This window comes from Priapulus caudatus, unplaced genomic scaffold (assembly GCF_000485595.1).
Source record: "Priapulus caudatus unplaced genomic scaffold, Priapulus_caudatus-5.0.1 Scaffold75, whole genome shotgun sequence".
Classification (NCBI taxonomy): domain Eukaryota; kingdom Metazoa; phylum Priapulida; class Priapulimorpha; order Priapulimorphida; family Priapulidae; genus Priapulus; species Priapulus caudatus.
In genome coordinates, this window is record NW_014577136.1 from 159,446 (window position 1) to 180,716 (window position 21,271).

General features: G+C 42.5%; 2 protein-coding genes across 2 annotated transcripts in view; both read left to right on the plus strand.

Moving 5' to 3' along the window:
* Positions 1-10,994, plus strand: part of LOC106821503 (ras-related protein Rab-8A-like) — a 12,527-nt gene extending 1,533 nt beyond the window's left edge. Inside the window, exons 2-7 of the mRNA XM_014826349.1 lie at positions 5,466-5,526; positions 5,881-5,941; positions 6,371-6,448; positions 7,879-7,968; positions 8,538-8,654; positions 9,014-10,994. Of these exons, the coding sequence (XP_014681835.1) occupies positions 5,466-5,526; positions 5,881-5,941; positions 6,371-6,448; positions 7,879-7,968; positions 8,538-8,654; positions 9,014-9,103 (497 nt within the window). The 3' untranslated portion in view covers positions 9,104-10,994. The remainder of the gene's footprint in view (positions 1-5,465; positions 5,527-5,880; positions 5,942-6,370; positions 6,449-7,878; positions 7,969-8,537; positions 8,655-9,013) is intronic.
* A 5,423-nt stretch (positions 10,995-16,417) lies between these two features.
* The window catches only part of LOC106821499 (40S ribosomal protein S27), a 23,595-nt gene continuing 18,741 nt past the window's right edge, over positions 16,418-21,271 (plus strand). Inside the window, exon 1 of the mRNA XM_014826342.1 lies at positions 16,418-16,499. Within this exon, the coding sequence (XP_014681828.1) occupies positions 16,494-16,499 (6 nt within the window). The 5' untranslated portion in view covers positions 16,418-16,493. The remainder of the gene's footprint in view (positions 16,500-21,271) is intronic.

A 21,271-nucleotide genomic window follows, 5' to 3' on the forward strand; every position in this document is an offset into this window, starting at 1 on the left:
CTCTCTCTCTCTCTCTCTCTCTCTCTCTCTCTCTCTCTCTCTCTCTCTCTCTCTCTCTCGCTCTTTCGCTCTTTCTCTTTCTCTTTCTCTTTCTCTTTCACACACACACACACACACACACACACTCACACTGGGCAATCAGCAGAGCATCCCGTTACGCAATCATGCGTGTACGTGTCGCAAGATCACTGTGTGAGATGGATGTCCGGACGCGTAGCTACGGCCTAACTTTTAAGTAAATTTTGGGGCTACCTGTAGTCCTGTACCATAGTTCCATACTGGCATACACTCACTGTGACTCAGTCCATAGACCTGGTGTGCACAATCCTAGTTTGGGGCCTCATAAATGTGTTTTCGCATAAGCATTAAACTAATCCGGGGTGCTAAACTAGGATTGTGCCTAGTGACGCATGCGTCTAAACAGAGGAATTGCTCCGACTTGTGATTGGAGGATAAAAATAGAATTCGTGACATTTCGTTTTCCTTTTTGCATACCCCGCCACATACGCTAGCTATGACCGGTAGGAGAGTGCAGGGTTCTCCCCAGGATGAAATTGAAACAGGGGGAGGGGGAGAAGGAGGGGAAACTAGGGGGGGTCCGGGGGGCGTGTTTTTTTACCGTAATGCGTAAAATTGCCACCACACCATAGACGGTATTTGGTGTACTTGTATATAAGATAGCCGAGTCGGTTTACAATTAGTGTTAGGGTTTGGGACAGGGTGGGTGTTTGTACTTGTGTGTGGTCTGCAGTTCATGCTTAGTGTAGGACGTTTACGCATTAGTGGTACGGTAAAAATGCACGCGGCGGTGGTCCGGGTCGAATGGGAATTCTTGACGATCGATTCCCGCGCTGTCAAACTTTTATTGTGGTGGAATTTAATCGGGGCGGAGGTAATTTAAACGGGGCGCAACGATTGAAACGTGGGGGGAGTTTTCCCAAACGGGGCGGGCGCGCCCGGTTTGCGCAACATAGGGAGGGGCCTGGAGTGTACTAACTATCACAGGGTTCAACATTAACTTTTTATTTCACTAGACCATCGGGCTAGTAACTGAGGAAAACCACTAGCCCTGTTACTTTCACTAGCCCAGACCCAGACCATTGACATTGTTATGAAAAACTTTATTTAGATAAGAGTGTGTCATTGTATGAATTCATAGATGCTGTTTCCCGCACTTTAAATTGCGCCTGGGCCGAGTTCACGTGCAGCATTCGTATTCTACCACGGGCATACACGAGCGCACGGTTTATCGATTGTCTACTGCAGCTGGCAGCAAGCCACGTTATTGTTTTTGTTGAAGGGTAGACTGGTATCCGGCCTCACGCTCTGCTAGACAATGTACACTCTCTGCGACAAACAGTGTGGCCGTGAACCAGTCTAGCCAGAGGTGACATTTCAGTGCAATATATATGACCAATTCTAACACGACCAGTCGGGCTACTAGCACTCTGGTTGTATGCGACCGGACCAAGCATTTACCCTGACTAGGTCGTCGGACGTGGGTTAGTGTCGAACCCTGTATCATATGCAGTGCTCGACACAGCCGGGCGCCCGGTCGCCAATGGCGACCAAAACCTCTGCAGGGCGATTAAAAAATACAAAAAACAAAATATTACAGGCCCAAAATAAAATCGTTGGGCGAGTACAATTTCTGTTCGGCGTTAACACAGCGCAAAACAAGTGCTCAGATTTCGATTTATCGCAACACTCGGCGGACACGGCTTTCCTATGTAAAGGGAGATAATGCTGGTTTATAACCTGTCGCCGTGTTAGCGTTGGTTCCATATGTGCCCATGCGTTTTTGCAAATGTGGCATGCAATTTGCAAATGTGGCTTTGTGTCCAATGTGACAAGTTTGTAGATCCTAAAGTCATGTACCGTTGTACGTCATGGTAGAAGTACCAATGGAAAATTGGGCTACCACTTTTCATTTTGGGCCAGAAGAAATAAATTTCTGGTGGCCCCCCAGTGTCAAGCACTGATATGGCGCAAACGATTTGAGTTACATTTCTATAAATTCTAGCTATTATAGACACATGTCTTAGCCTTAATCTCTGTGAATTTTAAGTCTATTGAAGCGCGATTATAGTCAAATTAATTAGCAAATATGTGTGCGCGATATTGCTCATAGGCTAACATACGCGTGGCTATGGCTGGTAGGAAAGTGTACTAACTATCATATGGCGTGAACGATTTGAGTTACATTGCTATAAATTCTAGCTATTAGTATTATAGACACATGTCTTAGCTATGATACCTGTGAGTTTTGAGTTTATTGAAGGGCGATTAGCTTAATTAATTAGCAAATATGTACGCGCGGTATCGTTCATGCTCGAGTCGTAGGCAAAATGCCAAAATGAAAACAAAACGTCACGAATTCAATTTTTATCCTCCAATTACAAGTCGGAGCAATTCCTGTATTTAGACGCATGTCTAGTGACACCTATTGGGGGGAGGGGTACAATATCGCCTGTGCGGTATAACGATCAGTGCCTAGAACTAGGACTGTCATCGAAGCCCACCTCATCGATAAATCGCGATGGGGATGCGTAAGATATCGATATCGAAATAAATCGAAAAATAGCGATCCGATTTTTTTTTTTTTTTTTGCTAAAATGTAGCCAGCGAAGCATCGGTAGCATTTTTGACTGAGCGCCGCCATTATCGGAAGTAGTCCAGGGCGCATGCATACAGAGACAATCAATAACTGTGGTGTTCTATTGTCTCTGGTGCGTATCCTGTCTCACTGATCTCTATAATAAAATCTGTCTACCGTAAAAGCATGTCTGCTGCTTCGCCCATTCGCCGCGACCGCCAGGCTCAATCTGGTTGGATTCAGATAAATATATACTTCGCCATGTGTATTTAACGCACGAGCAGATTATAAATGCAATAGTTATCATAAGTGAGTAACATCATCATGAGTTTACTGTACTTTTCACGGCTCATGTTTTATGTACATAGTTATTAAATCGAAATCGGGATCGAATCGCGATCGAATATCGAAAAAAAATATATTCAATAATCGAATCGAAATAATTTTTGATACCAATGACACGCCCTACCGACACAACAACCCGTCTACACTGTAGCCTAATTCCTATTCAGTAACCAATACACTTGTACTGCTGCATAACTGTTGCTGCTGTGTTGCTGGGTATAGGTTACCCATTTTGTATTGCTATGTAACTTTTAAATTGCAAAATGCTTATTTGATTAGGAGACGGGAAAACCGGAATCAAAAGTTGGGCTCACTCGAAGAACAAAAATGCACAAGCATTTTTTACAGTTTACTTCACCTTCGGTCTGCCATACTGCAGAGCTATATACAACAAAGTTCAGATGTTAGCTCACAACAATAATTTGCATACAATAGTTAAATGGACGCCAATTGTAGCAATATCTTATAGTGAGTTGAGTTTGAGTTTATAGTGGCTGGTTCAAGCTAGAACACGTTCATCTTGCTGGGTTAAGCAGCTAAACACGTTGCGATGTGCGCTGTGTTAAGGTAACACGTTATGTTGCTAGGTTAAAGCTAGAACACGCTATCATGTTGCTGCAGGTAACAATATAAAACTGATATCCAACTCAATTGAAACGTTGTAGCCTTGAATGTATATAACCTGCTCATGCCCTTGTTACCTCGCGCAAACGGAGGGTTCATGCAATCCGCTCGCGTCGTGTGCAGTGGCCGGCTGTGTGGTGCTGTGGTGTGTGTGTGTGTGTGTGCGTCGCGTTGACGTGCGTGCGTGCCGTGCGTGCGTGCGTGTGTTGGCCACAGCCGCCGATCCCGATAGCGCGTCGCCAGTCACGCGAGCGGGCGGCGCGATCGATAGCCGCGTCGAGTCAGCGAGTGGCGAGTCAGCAGCAGCCACCAGTGAGCGGCGAGGCAGCAGCAGGCGAGTCAGTCAGCAGCCGCCACCAGCGAGCACATACATGTTACATGCTCGCGGAGGTATGCACTCTCCGTGAGTGCCCTCTGTCTAGTTAGTACTTTAAAGTGCACCTTGTGTATGTACATAATTAATGTGATCAATTTAATTTTGCAAAAACTAGATAAATTATTTTTTATTTTATTCATGCACTTGCAGTATAAGCTTTTGCAATCTTGAGGCCTTATCAGATATATGGTAAGTTAACATCACATTCAGCTATTGAGTTACTGTTTAACAGCTACAGCTTAATTCGGTAATTGAATGGTGGCCCATAAGGTAAGAGCCTTCTAGTTCAGCCATTGATATAGATCTCCTAAGGGTGAGGTACAGCTGTATGCATTGTAGAATATATTGGGTGTAAGCCTGGCGCACATTGCCAAACATTTTCCCGAACAAATGTTCGTCCGAACAAATGTTTTTGTCTGGCAATGTGCAGGTGAACAATTGCTGAGCGCACATTGCTGAACATTTTCCCAAACAAATGTTTGTCCGAACAAATGTTTTTGTCTGGCAATGTGCAGGTGAACAATTGCTGAGCGCACATTGCTGAACATTTTCCAGCGAACAACTTCGTGGCGTCGTCTAGTAGCTGTGTTGTAAAGAGTCACGTGATCGGCGTGAATGGCGATGCCCAGTTTGCACAAGAGAATTTTAACAACTTTACTAATTTTATACAGGGCTGCTGCCCCCACATTTCGACCATAATCTCTTCCTTTTCAAAATTCCACACTTCTGGCAGCGATATAGCAGACGCCATATTGTACACAAAATTATGTGACCACATATCGTGCTGCTATTGGTTACTACTTTACAAATGTTCCTAGGATTGTTCGACATTCAGCGCACATTGGCAAACATTCGACGAACAATGTTTGAGATATCAAACATTTCCGATCTTCAGAAACATTGTTCAGAACAAATGTTCGGCGACTTTTTTCACTGCACATTGCCGAACATTTCATGGAACATTGCTACGATAATGTTTTTGAGCAAAATGTTCGGCAATGTGCGCCGGGCTTTAGTATTACACATGGAAATTGGAATAGCTGGCTTGTCTGACAGCTGTTTATGATGTGAAACCATGGAGATAGGAGATAGTGGGTCAATGGCTATAAATCATACCATTTAATTTACACTGTACATGGACTTTAACCAGTTATGCTCGTTTTAAAAGTGCATTGTATCGCGGACATCTATGAAATGATCTTTGGGAAGGAAATCTGTTTATAGTACCTTTCCTAAACACTCCTCAGTATTGTGCAGGTTTATTATTATTTAATGCATTTAACCTTTTTTAAAGTAATTATTTCAGAGAGCTTTCATGGCCTTTCTCGTATAAATTTGTTGACGGTTGCTTCATTGATCCATTCTTGCACATTTACATATAAACCCTTAACACCATAAACCATAAAGTAATCACGTCCTTTCATGGAGAGCCTCATGTTTCCAAGGTCATTAACACAACAGTCACTCCTGCAGAAGCTGCCCACTTCGCTTCACAAATCTCAGTATGTTATTTCTTCTTTGCAGGAATAGATTTTAAGATTAGAACAATAGAATTAGATGGCAAGAAGATAAAACTACAAATATGGTAAGTGCATCTATCAAAGAATTTCTGTAGAAGTACCAATCGCACCACTATATACTCGGATACACACACAAATAGTCAACTGAATATCTTTGCATATTAATTTATCATCATCAGAACACACACCAGCATGAATTAGTTGGTTTTGTGTTAACCCAGCTACGATCTATGAAAACCTTATATTGGCATTTATGTGGTGTACACCCTGGTAAAAAAAATAACACATTTCTGAACCAGGTAAGGTAGATCTACTTGGTAGATTACCACTTGCCGGTAGACTTTTTCACCGAGTATAGTCTTGTACGTGTAGTAGAGTACACGTTCACGTAGGTATTACATGGTGTTTGTTGATTGTAGGGATACTGCTGGACAAGAGAGGTTCCGTACTATAACCACTGCCTACTACCGAGGAGCCATGGTAGGTCTCACATTCACACTCGATTCCCCGTGAAACCTCACATCCAACCTGCCTCATGTCAGTGAGTTTGACGACTCGCGTACCGAAATGTTCGAACTCGACGCAGGTTCAATGGGTGTGACAGAATGTTACACTTGCCATACGTAATGCAGTGAAGAAGAGTCAATTACTTCTAAGGTTCACTCTGATGTCGTTCAGCATGCTTGGCCACTCAGAAATTTATAAGCAAATAAAATCGGCATTGTTCCCGAAAGGCCAATGAAAATGTCTGTACATCCTATAATACAAGACATTGCGGAACACGAAACATTAGTAATGGTGTGCAGACGTGTGAAATTAGAGTGTATCTGTATTAAGGACCTGTGCAAATTGTTCTGTATTGATTTTCATGTTAATTTGCATGTAATTTGAATGTGGTTACAATTGCAGGGTATCATGCTAGTCTATGACATTACTAATGAGAAATCTTTTGAAAACATCAAGAATTGGATCAGGAACATTGAAGAGGTACCGTACCTGTAAAACGTTTCTGCAAAATCAGTCGAGATTGTATGCGACCTTTAATGAGTCGGTTAACATCTAAAAATCATAAATTATAATGATTAACTTAGGTAATTGATTTTGTAGTGCATATCATACAGATTTTTATGTGAATTTCTCTTCATCGCTAAATTGTCGTCTGTGGTCGCTCACCCTGTCCTGCTCGACCATTGTACGAATGGCGTGTGCTATTGCCATTTATTTTCTGTTTGTTATTATTTTACGATTTCATATTATTATTTTAAAAAGAGCTTAAAATTATTAATTTAAATTAAATAATTTTAAATTAATTAAAATAAAAGATTAAAATTATTAATTTAAAAAGAGATTTTAAATGGCTATCTGATCCATACTGTTGGCTAGAATAACCAACACCTTGTGGCGTTTAGAAGTGTATATTACCTTACAGCTAAATTAATATTTAATTGTCTAATTTTAATGCACGTTATCTTACAAACCAAACTTCTTAAATTGTTGTTCATCAACTTCCCAACTTTAAATTCATTCTGGGTTTACACGCTGTGTCACCTAACGATTATAGTAAGAGTTTTGCAAACAAACCTTCCTGTTGTGTCCAAAAGTGTCCCGTGTCTTCTAACAAGAATGAAATACGGAGTCTGCATAAGGCTGAGAATGCGCGTGGAACTTCTAAGTGCAGACACGGAGAGATGTGTGACACCCAGTCTCGGCAGTTGTGATTCGGATTACCAGCAACTGCTAAAAACTGCCGATGATTTTCAATTGAGTTTTTCAGCAGTGAAATTATGCAAACTAATAGGGAGTATGTGGTAAGGTTACGTACTTGTAACTTCCAATAACTCCGGCTATGGCAGTCGGCGAGGTAGATCATTGGCGCACAGGGGTAGAAATTAACTTTTGAACAAGGAAGTCCAACGGACTCCCTGTCCTCAAAAAGAGGGAGTCCGCAGCAAAATGAAGGAGTCCGCAGTCTGAATTTCAAAACTAAAGATATTAACAATAACGCATGTGCTTATTTTGAAGCTTTATGCGGTCGCACGTGTGGCAAATCTTTTGGGAAAGCTGGGAAAAATACGGTAATTCCGCGAGGAGTAGTCCGCTAGTTAGTATATAGCAGAATTTTCATGGAGTCACACGGATCCCTACATATGTCAAATCAGAGAGTCCGACAGTAAATCGGGGCGTATTTGACTCCGGACTTGCGTTAATTTCGCACCCTGAGCGCATGTGCAGGGATTGAATTTTACGACGGCAACTGACGGCATTTGCCGCCGGAACATATTGATTTGCCGTCAGAGTGTTGATACTTGCTGTCAGAGGGCACAGCCTCTGACACCCCTCTGACAGCAAGTAGCAGCCTTACTTGCTGTCAGAGGCAAATTGCCAAATTCGATGCCTGATGTGTTTGTGTGTTGCAGCATGCGTCGTCTGACGTTGAACGGATGATCCTCGGCAACAAGTGTGACTGTGACGACAGACGGGGCGTCTCAAGGCAACGAGGAGAGCAGGTGTGTGATCAGTAAAAAAAATACACGGGGGCTCGGGGCGATTTAGCCCCCGAAATGCCAAAAAGAGCCTCCGTAAATTTGCATACAGTTCAATGCAAACCAAATTTTAGAGTGCTATTTTTATGCACGCGAGGTTAAAAAGTAGCCCCCGAAAAATACATTTTAATTTTTTCCCTGTGTGTGATCATGCTCCAATGATGTCTTCGCCCCTCAATCGTCTGCCCTACACGCGCCTGCGTGAATACCCATCAGGGAGCTGTCACCAGAAATCTATTTAGTCTCGACATTAGTTTTTACGTGAACCTTTTCTCATCGTGTCAGTACAGTTACGAGATTGAAAAAGCCGTGCAAATTTTGGTGTAACCTTATAAATATACCCGACCCTGTCGTAACTCAAACTTCGATGTTTCGTGGTCGAAGTCAATTGCGCAAGTTCGGGCCAAGGAAGCCGGTTGTGGTTGTCTCTGTAGTAGTTAACCATTGGGTCATTAAATAATGCAGTAGTGATGCAAGATTTTGCATGTTGCGTTTGCTGTGCAGTGAGTTTACTTTTAACCACGTTTTTTCAGTTGGCAGTCGAATATGGCGTGAAATTCATGGAGACGTCGGCTAAAGCTGGAATCAACGTAGAGCAAGCATTCTTTACCCTAGCCCGGGATATCAAGGCCAAGATGGAAAACAAACTTGTAAGTATTTCTGTTATATCCGCATTTCGTTCAATATCTGTATCTCTTAGTATCATCTAAAAACTCGTTTTTCATTAAGTTTGTATCTCGTATGCTCATTTTAGCTGCTAATTTTCATGCAAAAGATATGTTGAACATGCTGTAACACTGCTTTCCTGCGTGCAATATTTGCTATGATTTCTATTGCCCCTAAAATCTATGCATTCCCAACAAAGCATTGCTCTACTTCATAGAACGTGCAGATGTTCACGCACAACTTGTGAGTGTGTTGTGGGCTTTAGTGATGATATTCGCAAGTGAATGCTTGCGTGCAAACAAGTAGTCGCATGTCTGATTGTGTATTTTCTATCTCTGAGTAGGCGTCGCATCCGAGCAAAGGAGGCGGCACGCAGCTAAAGAAGAACGAACCGCAGAAAAAAAGCTCCACCTGGAAGTGCCAGCTGCTGTGAGCGCCCCCTGCTGGACAGCTACGACCGCAGGTTGCATGTGCACGTGCACTTGTTTTTTACGAACGTCGTGATTTGTTGCTAGTGTCGCGAGGACAGGGGTGGCAGTAACAAACCGTTCTACAATTTGATCTGTGGTTTGAGTGTCGGGGATGAGTGGACGATGTTTGGTTCACCTTGAGACTTAGCCGAGCTCCATCGCGTATTGTGTGTTGCATCACTTCACAGACAGTGTAGCGTGGAAGTGGAAGAAAGCATTGGTGACACGTCAATAATACTTCACTGGTATTGACACGTGTGATTATTCAAACTTGACCATTGATCCTTATGCCAGACCAGTACGTGATCCATTGAATTAGTATTGTAAAATTAAAACTGATTGCGATTTGGTTTGTTAGATTTGACAAGGACGCATTCATCTGCTGATTGGATCTTCTTTCGATTCCATGTGTTCTTACATGTCAACTGCCATCTCCTTGATTCACTGCCGGCTTTGAAATGTTGCTACACTTTCCCATCACAGCAAATTCTCACGATATAGTCACAATACACCAATTTAGCTTCCAGCGACTTGCGCTGAAAATGGGAGAGTCATGGTTTTTCGATGGCTAAAGTGTTGGTGCGTGGAATTTGATCGTCGGATTATTTATCTCAAGTTGTCACGTTCGTCATTGTTAGTTTTGCAAGTACAATGCTTCAGGTTAGAAGTGGTTGTCTTGCGCGTATGCCTAGCACAACTTAGGTATGTATTGACAAGCAGTGTTGCCGGGGCCATGGACGAATTTCTGTTTGGTAATAACCACACGTAATGTACTGGTGAATGCAACCGTCAATCCTGGAGCTTTCACTCTCAGTGTGCTCAGAACAGCAGGGTACAATTTTGAACGGAGATTGAATTCCCCAACCTCTATCTTGTCGTTGGTGTCATCACCTTCACCCAACCGCTCGACCGCAGCATTGCAAACTCTGCTAAATGATTTCCCATTGGTCGCTGTTTGCTGTGGATGATTTCAGCTATGATGCAGCCACCGTCGAGAGAACAGTGGCTGGAGTGCACGAGCATATGTTGAATAAACTGCTGGGTGAACCGGTTGGTGCTCTCTCGAAATTGGGCGAAAATTCTGTGAAGGTTGCCGGATAGGTCATGGGATTTGGATTATGATTAAGATACGGGGGCAAGATTCGAGTATTAAATAACGTGTGTTTGGGTTCTGGCTCATGCCTTTTGAAGTTTTCGCATTTGCGATGCGGAGAGTGTAACGTCAATGTGATGACGTCATCTCGGAGATCGTTAGGGTCGATTTTAGCTTGTAGCGAAGGCTTATGCAAATAGGCATCGAGAGGTGCACGCTGACAATTATGTGAGGAGCTTTGTTGAAAGGTATTTCGATTGAAGCCGGCAGATTTGGGTTGCAGTAAATGTATCGCAATTTACATTCTAAAATGAAACGTGGCAATGTGAGCGGTCAGTCACTGGTCGTGGCATCCCGTTTTACACAATTTTGTAAATTCGCATGTGTTTGGATGACAGCGTAGTTCAAAAGCACGACCCGTGAGAAGTTAATCAAAGCCTGATCCACTAATCAAAGCCTGATCCGCGACAATCTCTCGTTAAAGCAATGCTGGGTAGTACGGTCGCAAACATTTGGCAATGGTCCAATATGTAAATACGAGGGTTGTATGATTGCGGGCAGAACGCGGCTTTATAAAACCGACAGGCTTGTGTAAATATGAACGTGTATTGCAGAACATTTTATTATTGCTTATTTAATACCATATAAATTGTAGAGTACAGTCTTCTCGTGAGATTGCAGCTCGGGCGTGTCCATTACGATTGCTCTAATGTCACAATCTCTCGCAATTTACATCTATATATTTCAATCTTTGTCCTTGAGTCATAGGGGTTTAAGTTTATGACTTTGCTTTGTGAAAGCAAGTTTCTGACAGGATGGCACCACATTTTTCTGTTTTTCCTCTTGTTGGGAGAACTATCTTCAGACCTGTTGCGAGATTTTGCCATTGGGTATATTTAGGAAAGTTATGCGATGCCCCTCTATCTTTCCTCTGATGCTCTCGGTCTCTTTCTCTCTCTCCTTCACTCGCTCTCTCTCTCTCTTTCTCACTCTCCCCACAATCTCCACCTCTCTCTCTCTCTCTCTCTCTTTCTCTCTCTCTCTCTCTTTTCTCTCCCGCCCTCTCTACCTCCTACCTCCCTACCTCCTCCCCCCCCTCTCTCTCTCTCTCGTCTCTCTCTCCTCTATATAATATATCTATTTTCTCTCTCTCTCTTTCTCTCTCTCTCTTTCTCTCTCTCTTTCTCTCTCCTTAGTCACTTGAGTTCTCTCATCCTTTGCGTTGTGGGCGAATTGGGCAAATTATGAAAATGACATCTGGGCAAATTATTGTCATTTCACAGAGCATCAGTTGGTAATCTTTTGCAATGATTTGAGTTGAGTTTGCTTGAGTTTTGCACAGCCGTAACCTATAAGCTTACGACTGGGAAAGGCGAGTACAGCGAGTTGCATAAATAAACTGCACACTTTTATACACATTTATATGTACATACACATTTATATGCAATGCACGCACGTGCACGTGTGTGTGCGTATGTTTGTACTATATAAATACATGTTCATAGTGCACTGGCGACGTTATATTGTGCCTGTATGTGAGACAGCCAGTGTGTACGTGCTATTTTATACGGAATCAAGAGAGTCGTGTCGCAGTTGCTGTAACCGGGGTGATGTATAATGCATATCACGAATTCCTCCTCCCACCCACCACCCTTCCCCTACCCCCCCCACACACCACTATGCACGAGTTTGCGTTATTGTATGTTACGTACGTGTGCAGTGTGTTGTCTAGTGTTTGCTGCTTGTGGAACAACGTTAGGTGAGTGCCATTGTTGCGGAGCATGGTTGAGGGAGCGCGCGTTAGAGTTCCAAGGTGCTTTAACATTATTCCTTTGCCTTTGAGTGGCAGTCTTTATGTAGGTAGGTTAGGGGCGGTTACTGCGACGTCATGGGAATGTATAGCTATGTAGCGACGGCAGAGTTTCTTTGCGTTAATTTTTCGTCGCGTGAAACTCCGATGGTAGTTAAATTGTCATTAACGAATCAATCACTTGCAATATATCAGACGTCGATAATAGGGAACCATCGGAGGTGATCTACTTCTGAATATATCGAACACTAAGTGACTTTGCGCGCGGTATAGTTTCATGTATTCGCCGTGTCGGTGGCTGGCTGTGTTGTCACGTGCGCTCGATGCGTGGAGTGCGCACCTTGGCGCGCAGGATTGTGACATGCAGTCAAACCTGTGTTAGTTGACACATCTATAAAATAAAACACCTGTCTATAAAGGCCACTGGCTGTGCCTTGAATCGGCAGTTCATCAGTGAAGCTACCTATAGATATGTAACAGACGTTTATCTGTAAAGGACGCTTTTGCTTTTGGGATCGAAACCAGTTGCGTAGAGTAGACACCTGCATATAACGGACACTGTGTGATTCTGTGTCAGTTATACAGTAGAATTGCCTCTATAGAACGGCCACCTGGCTATACAGGACAATTTTGGGGGGTTTTCGTGTATAACAGGTTTGGGTGTAATGCGAGTGTTATTATCGTATGTATACAGGTCTTGGTTATTCGTATATTCGCAGGAATACATAATAACAAGTGCGCCATACTATATTTCGTGTGCATCTTCGTAGTAACCATATGTTTATCATGTATTCCTGGTGTTAGTTTGTTATTTCATATATTCACGCCTATACTGTGAGTCTAGCGTGCAGGCGTGCTGGCTGACTATGTAGACACAGTCACCTTCTCATCCAGCTTTCACATTTCATGCCCCGCCACAGTCGCTATCACTCTACCTATGTCACCCTTTGCTCTGCGACAGGCTGCACAGGTAGTGCTTGTTGTTATTAGCTCTACGCTGTGTAGCCCTTCTCTCCGCCATGGATGCATTGGTAGAACCCTGTTGCGATGAAACTCCTCCTCATTTGACTGTTATTTATTTGGCGTTTCCGTTTAAATGCTACGATGTGTTGTTATGATTTTCGATGTTGATTAATCATTAGCTTACGTCAATACGTGTTACCATCGATTGGTGTTCGTATGTCTAATGTGATGATATTTTACGATGTTGTCTCTCGTTGTTAAAGATTGCTTGTGCGATGTCTGTGGCTGCAGCGTGCGCCGTGTGACTTAAAAGTAACATGTAATGCTACGTTGTTGGGTTTGCGACAGATACACTGTAGAAGGGTGATGCTCACGGAAGTTTTGTCTGAGACGTTGCATGCTGTCTCTCTATGTATGTTGTTAGAAGATGATGACGTTGATAGCGTTGCTCTAGGAATGGAAATATCTCTGAGACTGTTTAGCGTGCACATCGTACGTGTGTGTATTGTTTGTTCTGCTTTTTTCTCTCCATTTTTTCATTACGCCTTCCCGGAATTTCTTTCTCCCTCACTTTATCCGCACCCAGCCTCCTTTAAAGTTTTTCTTTTTCTCTTTAGCGCGCCGCTCTGTCTCTGCTTCTCTTACTATATAATATATATATATAATATATATATATATTATATATATATAATATATTATATATATATGCCCCTCCCCTATTTTCCCTCCTTGTTCTGTGCCTTATTGTTACTATTGTTTCTTAACAGAAATGACTATGAACGACACGACGAAAAGAGATCAGTAGGCGTAAGAGGTGCTTAATAATATAATAATAGAAATGTTAAATGGAACGTGTAACTTCATCGCGACCTTATAAGCTTTGTCATGAGAATCTCGATTCTCTTTTTTTCTATTGTTGTGAAGTCGATTCGTGTTGTATAGGCTGGCTGTTTCGTGACGGGTTATGTACGTCACCTATCGCATTAATTCTCGGCCCATAGTTCCTTTCTTCTGCAAATAGTTAAGGAATTTAGAGTCAATATCACAGAAGCCCGAAGCAGATTGAACGCATAATTGTAGAGGTTAGCCATCAGTTTTATATGAATCACGTGCGTAGTAGGTTATTCATCTATAGTTGTTGTAACAGACACGTGTAAAGGAATTCGCCGCAATCTGACGTGCAGTTTAAATAAATATCGCTTGCAGCTACGATAGCAATTTTAGACAAAGCATAATATTGCGGACTGTGCACTCTTGTAAATCGTATAAACACGTTGTTCGCAGTTTAGTTTTTATTAGCAAATTGTTCTGTAAGAAAGTATTGTAGCTATATTTCGTATTAAAATTTTATCAGAAAACGTCGCTTGTTCTAAAGCCTATAGTCGTTTGTCGCACGTTATATTCACGAAATTTCAGTTTTTAATTGTTACCGACATCTGCTATTCATCTCAATAAATTACAAAATTATCGATAAAAAATTGGCTGTTTTCACACGCTAAAGTTGATTTCTACAGAAGGGCTAAACGCACCGTGCTTTTGGGATGCTGGGGACGGACAATGGATATTGACTTATGCAGACGCAGCTCATAGCACAATAAGCACTGACGCGCGCGGGCGGCGCGCGCGCGCACACGACACACACACACCACACACACACACACACACACACACACACACACACACGACACAGCACACAACACACACACAACACACACAGCACACACACACACACACACCACATCACACACAACACACACACAATATCTACATTTATTACACGCATAAAAGTGTAATAAATGCGGCGGATCAAAGGTTTCCTAATGATGGCGTGGACGACAAGTAGTTGGTTTTTACAAAGTGTGGCCGCGGGGGGAGGTTAAAGCCGCAATACACTCACTCACACAGACGCATGCGCGCCCACACCCGCGCGTAATTATTGTTATTTAATTTGTTATATCCAGCGTGTTATTACAAATATATACTTGTTTAAAACAAAGAAATTTGTACCACACAAACGGATATAGATTCTAAAATGTCGCGCATACTGCATATACTGCGTTACCGCATTCTGCAGATGTCAGGTCGGGAGCACAGAACTGTAGTTTGAAAACTGCAACTAGGCCTACTTGTACAAATTCATACTTATGCAATTATGATTAACGAACAAACAATAACATTTTTATTATAAATATTGATATAAGGACAGACTGAATTACCAAGTGCGCCAACATGTTTGCCTGTTTGGTCGTCTGCTGGTTTGAGAAATGATTTTTTTACGTTTTATTTTATCTAGTTTATTTCCCGTTGAAAAACATGCAGTGTGCGTATTTAGCTATACTAGTCTATAACACGTGTTATTATAGTCTCATCTGGTATTTTGTATTCTCTCTTTCCCTATCCCCGTCTCCTCTCTCATTTTTCGCTCAGAATGGTGGTGGCAGTCTGGCAGAGCCGAGTCCCCCTCCCATAAATCCGCTAATTATAATGCTTCTCCTATTTTCTGCCTCCACGCATCACCAACCGTCCCTATAGACTCCCTACGTTTCTACGTACAGGCCCGTAGCCAGCTTTATATTGGGGGGGTTAGTTTTCCAATGTTGGCAATTTGCTGGCAGGGGCGTGTACAGGATTTGTACCGCAGGGGGGGGGTCTAACCCTAACCCAAAGTTGGCGAGCACGCGAAGGGGGGTCTGGGGGGCCCTCCCCAGGAAATTTTTAAAATTACACCCCTCAGATGCGTTTTCCTGCGCGAGCAAGGCGGGGGGGGTCCGGACTCCCTGGACCCCCCTGTACACGCCCCTGCTCGGCGCGAAAGCGACCAGGCGAGGGAGCCAAGCGACCGAGCGGGGGGAGGGTGTGGGAGGGGGGTGTTCACCCTCCCGCACGCGATGGAGATTTTGCAATTATTACACTAACATGGAGCGACCTGAGGTGAAATTCTTGCAAATTTCTCAAAAAAAAATATTTTTTGGCTTTGGGGGAGGCTCGGGGGGGTTCGTTCGATCACGCCCCCGAATCCCCCCTGGCTACGGGCCTGTACGTATACTATATTCTACGTTTTTACATACGCTACTTTTACAGCCCGATAAAGCCGTCCTCTGTAGAAAAGTAGCCCGGCCAGGTTCTGCGATTGTTTCACGTAGTGAGAACTGAGAAGCGAGAAGGTAACTTGTGGCAAGTAAAAACGTGGCACCATAGGCGACAACGCTGACGATGGTCGTCGGACTCGTGATTATTCAACGCAATATATTATTGAAAAATTATCTTTATTGTAGGATTATTGAACATTGAATTGGCAGTTATGTATATATCTAGTTATATATAGGTAAAATAACTTAAACAGCAAAATACAATAAAATTGCACCATAGATAGACAACACATATGTGTTGCACCATGTGATTGCACCATACCGGCGCAATCGACCCGTGGCGTTACTTGTGAGTCCCCGTGTAAATCCTTTTCCGTGTTGGCAGCGATAGACGAAAGATGCCAGTAAGTTTTCAGGCGTTTAACCATTATACTATGTAAAATACGTTAAGCTAAAGTTGGGTAGTCGAACGGTGTCAAGTATGAACGTGTTTTCTGTCTTATTATTGTATTTAGTACATTTCGTCTAACCTCCTGTTAATGCTGTGGCGATGTTTCCCAATATTTTCATGCTTGCTTCTCGGGCATGGGCGCCGCCATTTTAGCTCCATGATCACGTAAACATTTATTAGATTCGCCCTATCTTTTAAATTATGCTACTTTGGTCCGTATTTTACTCATACAGTAAAGTAATGCTTTAAATGCGCATATCTAATAGCGTAATTTTCAATAGCTTTGTTTGTGAAGGAAGTAACGTAACGTTGAAACTTCTCCATATATAGTAATACTACTAGTACTGAGTAGTAGTAATAGTTAATGATATTGATAGTCACAGGCACTTCTCTAGTAGTAGTACTTGTGTCGTAGTTGTACTTCTACTTGTACTTCTATACTGGACAGTCCGTAAGGAATAAACGTCCAGGGCTATAGCTAGCCGTGGGTTGTGACCTAGCTTTGGTAAAGCCAGGTAGTTAGCCTTTTAGCCGAAACAACTTGGAGCGTTTCAATAAAATATAATGCTAAATAAATACGAAATCTATTTACTACCAGTCTTAATGTTTCTATACTCTCTTTCGCCTATTATTGCCGACAATTTCCTGCCAATGCCGTCCAAATGCTCATCTCCAACAAACGCTGGCTGCCGCTGCACACTGACACATAAATATATAGCAGGTAGGAAAGCGTTCTGCCAAAATTCGCTCTACGCTCGCTTGATTTCATACGAATTCAACACAAATATTCAATCATTCTACTCCATCTTTGTTTCTATTTGAAGAACAGTGTTCACTTGGTGTAAAAACATACTGTCTGTGTTCGTGCCCGAGCTGTGTCACGCAATATCACACAAAGTCTGACGAAATTCTTGCGTTCGCTCCTGTTGCGCAGTTTATGTAAATGGCTGTCGGAATCAGGAAAATGGCCAACGGCGCTCTTCGTGACCTCGTTTTTGCGCTGCAACGTTTTTGCGGCGCTCCACTGGCGGCTTTGACGGGGCTCACACGGGAGTTGGAAAGCAGCGTGGTAGTTTCCTAAAATGCAGTGCGCCGCCTATACCTACCCTGTACTTGCAGCCATTTACATAAACTGCGCAAGAGAAGCGAACGCGAGAATTTAGTCAGGCTTTGTGTGGTTTCGCGTGACACAGCTTGGTTTCGAACACAGACAGTATGTTTTTTTATAACAAGTGAACACTGTTCTTCAAATAGAAACAAAGATGGAGTAGAATAGTTGAATATTTGTGTTGTATTTGTGTGAAATCAAGCGAGCGTCGAGCGAATTTTGGCAGCACGCTTTCCTACCTGCTATATATTTATGTGTCAGTGTGCAGCAGCAGCCAGCGTTTGTTGGAGATGAGCATTTGCAGGAAATTCTTGGCAATAATAGGCGAAAGAGAGTATAGAAACATTAGGACTGGTAGTAAATAGATTTCGTATGTATTTAGCATTATATTTTATTAAAACGCTCCAAGTGTCTGTGATGATATATTGATAGTTCACTGCGTTGTCTGTGGCCATTCTAGTTCAAAGATAGAGATGATGTCCAGGACGGTGAGTTGGTAATCTTTTGCAATGATTTGAGTTGATTTTGCTTGAGTTTTGCACAGCCGTAACCTATAAGCTTACGACTGGGAAAGGCGAGTACAGCGAGTTGCATAAATAAACTGCACACTTTTATACACATTTATATGTACATACACATTTATATGCATATGCACGCACGTGCACGTGTGTGTGCGTATGTTTGTACTATATAAATACATGTTCATAGTGCACTGGCGACGTTATATTGTGCCTGTATGTGAGACAGCCAGTGTGTACGTGCTATTTTATACGGAATCAAGAGAGTCGTGTCGCAGTTGCTGTAACCGGGGTGATGTATAATGCATATCACGAATTCCTCCTCCCACCCACCACCCTTCCCCTACCCCCCACACCACTATGCACGAGTTTGCGTTATTGTATGTTACGTACGTGTGCAGTGTGTTGTCTAGTGTTTGCTGCTTGTGGAACAACGTTAGGTGAGTGCCATTGTTGCGGAGCATGGTTGAGGGAGCGCGCGTTAGAGTTCCAAGGTGCTTTAACATTTATTCCTTTGCCTTTTGAGTGGCACGTCTTTATGTAGGTAGGTTAGGGGCGGTATACTGCGACGTCATGGGAATGTATAGCTATGTAGCGACGGCAGAGTTTCTTTGCGTTAATTTTTCGTCGCGTGAAACTCCGATGGTAGTTAAATTGTCATTAACGAATCAATCACTTGCAATATATCAGACGTCGATAATAGGGAACCATCGGGAGGTGATCTACTTCTGAATATATCGAACACTAAGTGACTTTGCGGCGCGGTAGTTTCATGTATTCGCCGTGTCGGTGGCTGGCTGTGTTGTCACGTGCGCTCGATGCGTGGAGTGCGCACCTTAAGCAGGATTCTGACATGCGGTCAAACCTGTGTTAGTTGACACATCTATAAAATAAAACACCTGTCTATAAAGGACACTGGCTTGCCCTTGAATCGCAGTTCATCAGTGAAGCTACCTATAGATATGTAACATACGTTTATCTGTAAAGGACGCTTTTGCTTTTGGGATCGAAACCGGTTGCATAGAGTAGACACCTGCATATAACGGACACTTAGGGGATTCTGTGACAGTTATACAGTAGAATTGCCTCTATAGAACGGCCACCTGGCTATACAGGACACTTTTGGGGGGTTTTCGTGATATTACAGGTTTGAGTGTAATGCAGTGTTATTATCGTATGTATACAGGTCTTGGTTATTCGTATATTCGCAGGAATACATAATAACAAGTGCGCATCAACTATATTTCGTGTGCATCTTCGTAGTAACCATATGTTTATCATGTATTCCTGGTGTTAGTTTGTTATTTCATATATTCACGCCTATACTGTGAGTCTAGCGTGCAGCGTGCTGGCTGACTATGTAGACACAGTCCACCTTCTCATCCAGCTTTCACATTTCATGCCCCGCCACAGTCGCTATCACTCTACCTATGTCACCCTTTGCTCTGCGACAGGCTGCACAGGTAGTGCCTTGTTGTTATTAGCTCTACCTGTGTAGCCCTTCTCTCCGCCACTGGATGCATTGGTAGAACCTTGTTGCGATAAAACTGTCACCTCATTTGACTGTTATTTATTTGCGTTTCCGTTTAAATGCTACGATGTGTTGTTATGATTTCGATGTTGATTAATCATTAGCTTACGTCATTACGTGTTACCATCGATTGGTGTTCGTATGTCTAATGTGATGATATTTTACGATGTTGTCTCTCGTTGTTAAAGATTGCTTGTGCGATGTCTGTGCTGCTGCGTGCGCCGTGTGAACATGTAACATGTAATGCTACGTTGTTGGGGTTTGCGACAGATACACATGTAGAAGGGTGATGCTCACGGAAGTTTTGTCTGAGACGTTGCATGCTGTCTCTCTATGTATGTTGTTAGAAGCTGATGACGTTGATAGCGTTGCTCTGGGAGTGGAAATAATCTCTGAGACTGTTTAGCGTGCATTCGTACGTTTGTGTATTGTTTGTTCTGCTTTTTTTCTCTCCATTTTCGCCTTCCCGAATTTCTTCTCCCTCACTTTATCCGTCACCCAGCCTCCTTTAAAGTTTTTCTTTTCTTTTAGCGCGCCGCTCTGTCTCTCTCTCTCTTACTATATAATATATATATATATATATATATATATATATATATATATATATATATATATATATATATATATGCCCTCCCCTATTTTTCCCTCCTTGTTCTGTCGCTTATTGTTACTATTGTTTCTTTAACAGAAATGACTATGAACGACCGACGAAAAGAGATCAGTAGCGTAAGAGGTGCTTAATATATAATAATAGAAATGTTAAATGGAACGTGTAACTTCATCCGCCCCTTATAACGTTTGTCATGAGAATCTCGATCTCTCTTTTTTTCTATTGTTGTGAAGTCGATTCGTGTTGTATAGCTGGCTGTTTCGTGAACGGGTTATGTACGTCACCTATCGCATTAATTCTCGCGCCATAGTTCTTTCTTCTGCAAATAGTTAAGGAATTTAGAGTCAATATCACAGAAGCCCGAAGCAGATTGAACGCATAATTGTAGAGGTTAGCCATCAGTTTATATGATCACTGCGTAGTACGTTATTCATCTATAGTTGTTGTAACAGACACGTGTAAAGGAATTCGCACGCAATCTGACGTGCAGTTTAAATTAAATATGCTTGCAGCTACGATAGCAATTTTAGACAAAGCATAATATTGCGGACTGTGCACTCTTGTAAATCGTATAAAACGTTGTTCGCATTTAGTTTTTATTAGCAAATTGTTCGTGTAAGAAAGAGTATTGTACTATATTTCGTATTAAAATTTTATCAGAAAACGTCGCTTGTTCTAAAGCCTATAGTCGTTTGTCGCAGTTATATTCACGAAATTTCAGTTTTTAATTGTTACCACATCTGCTATTCATCATAATAAATTACAAAATTATCGATAAAAAATTGGCTGTTTTCACACGCTAAAGTTGATTTCTACAGAAGGCTAAACGCACCGTGCTTTTGGGCATGCTGGGGACGGACAATTGATATTGACTTACACAGACGCACTCAGACAGCAATAACACTGACGCGCGCGCGCGCGCGCGCGCACACACACACACACACACACACACACACAC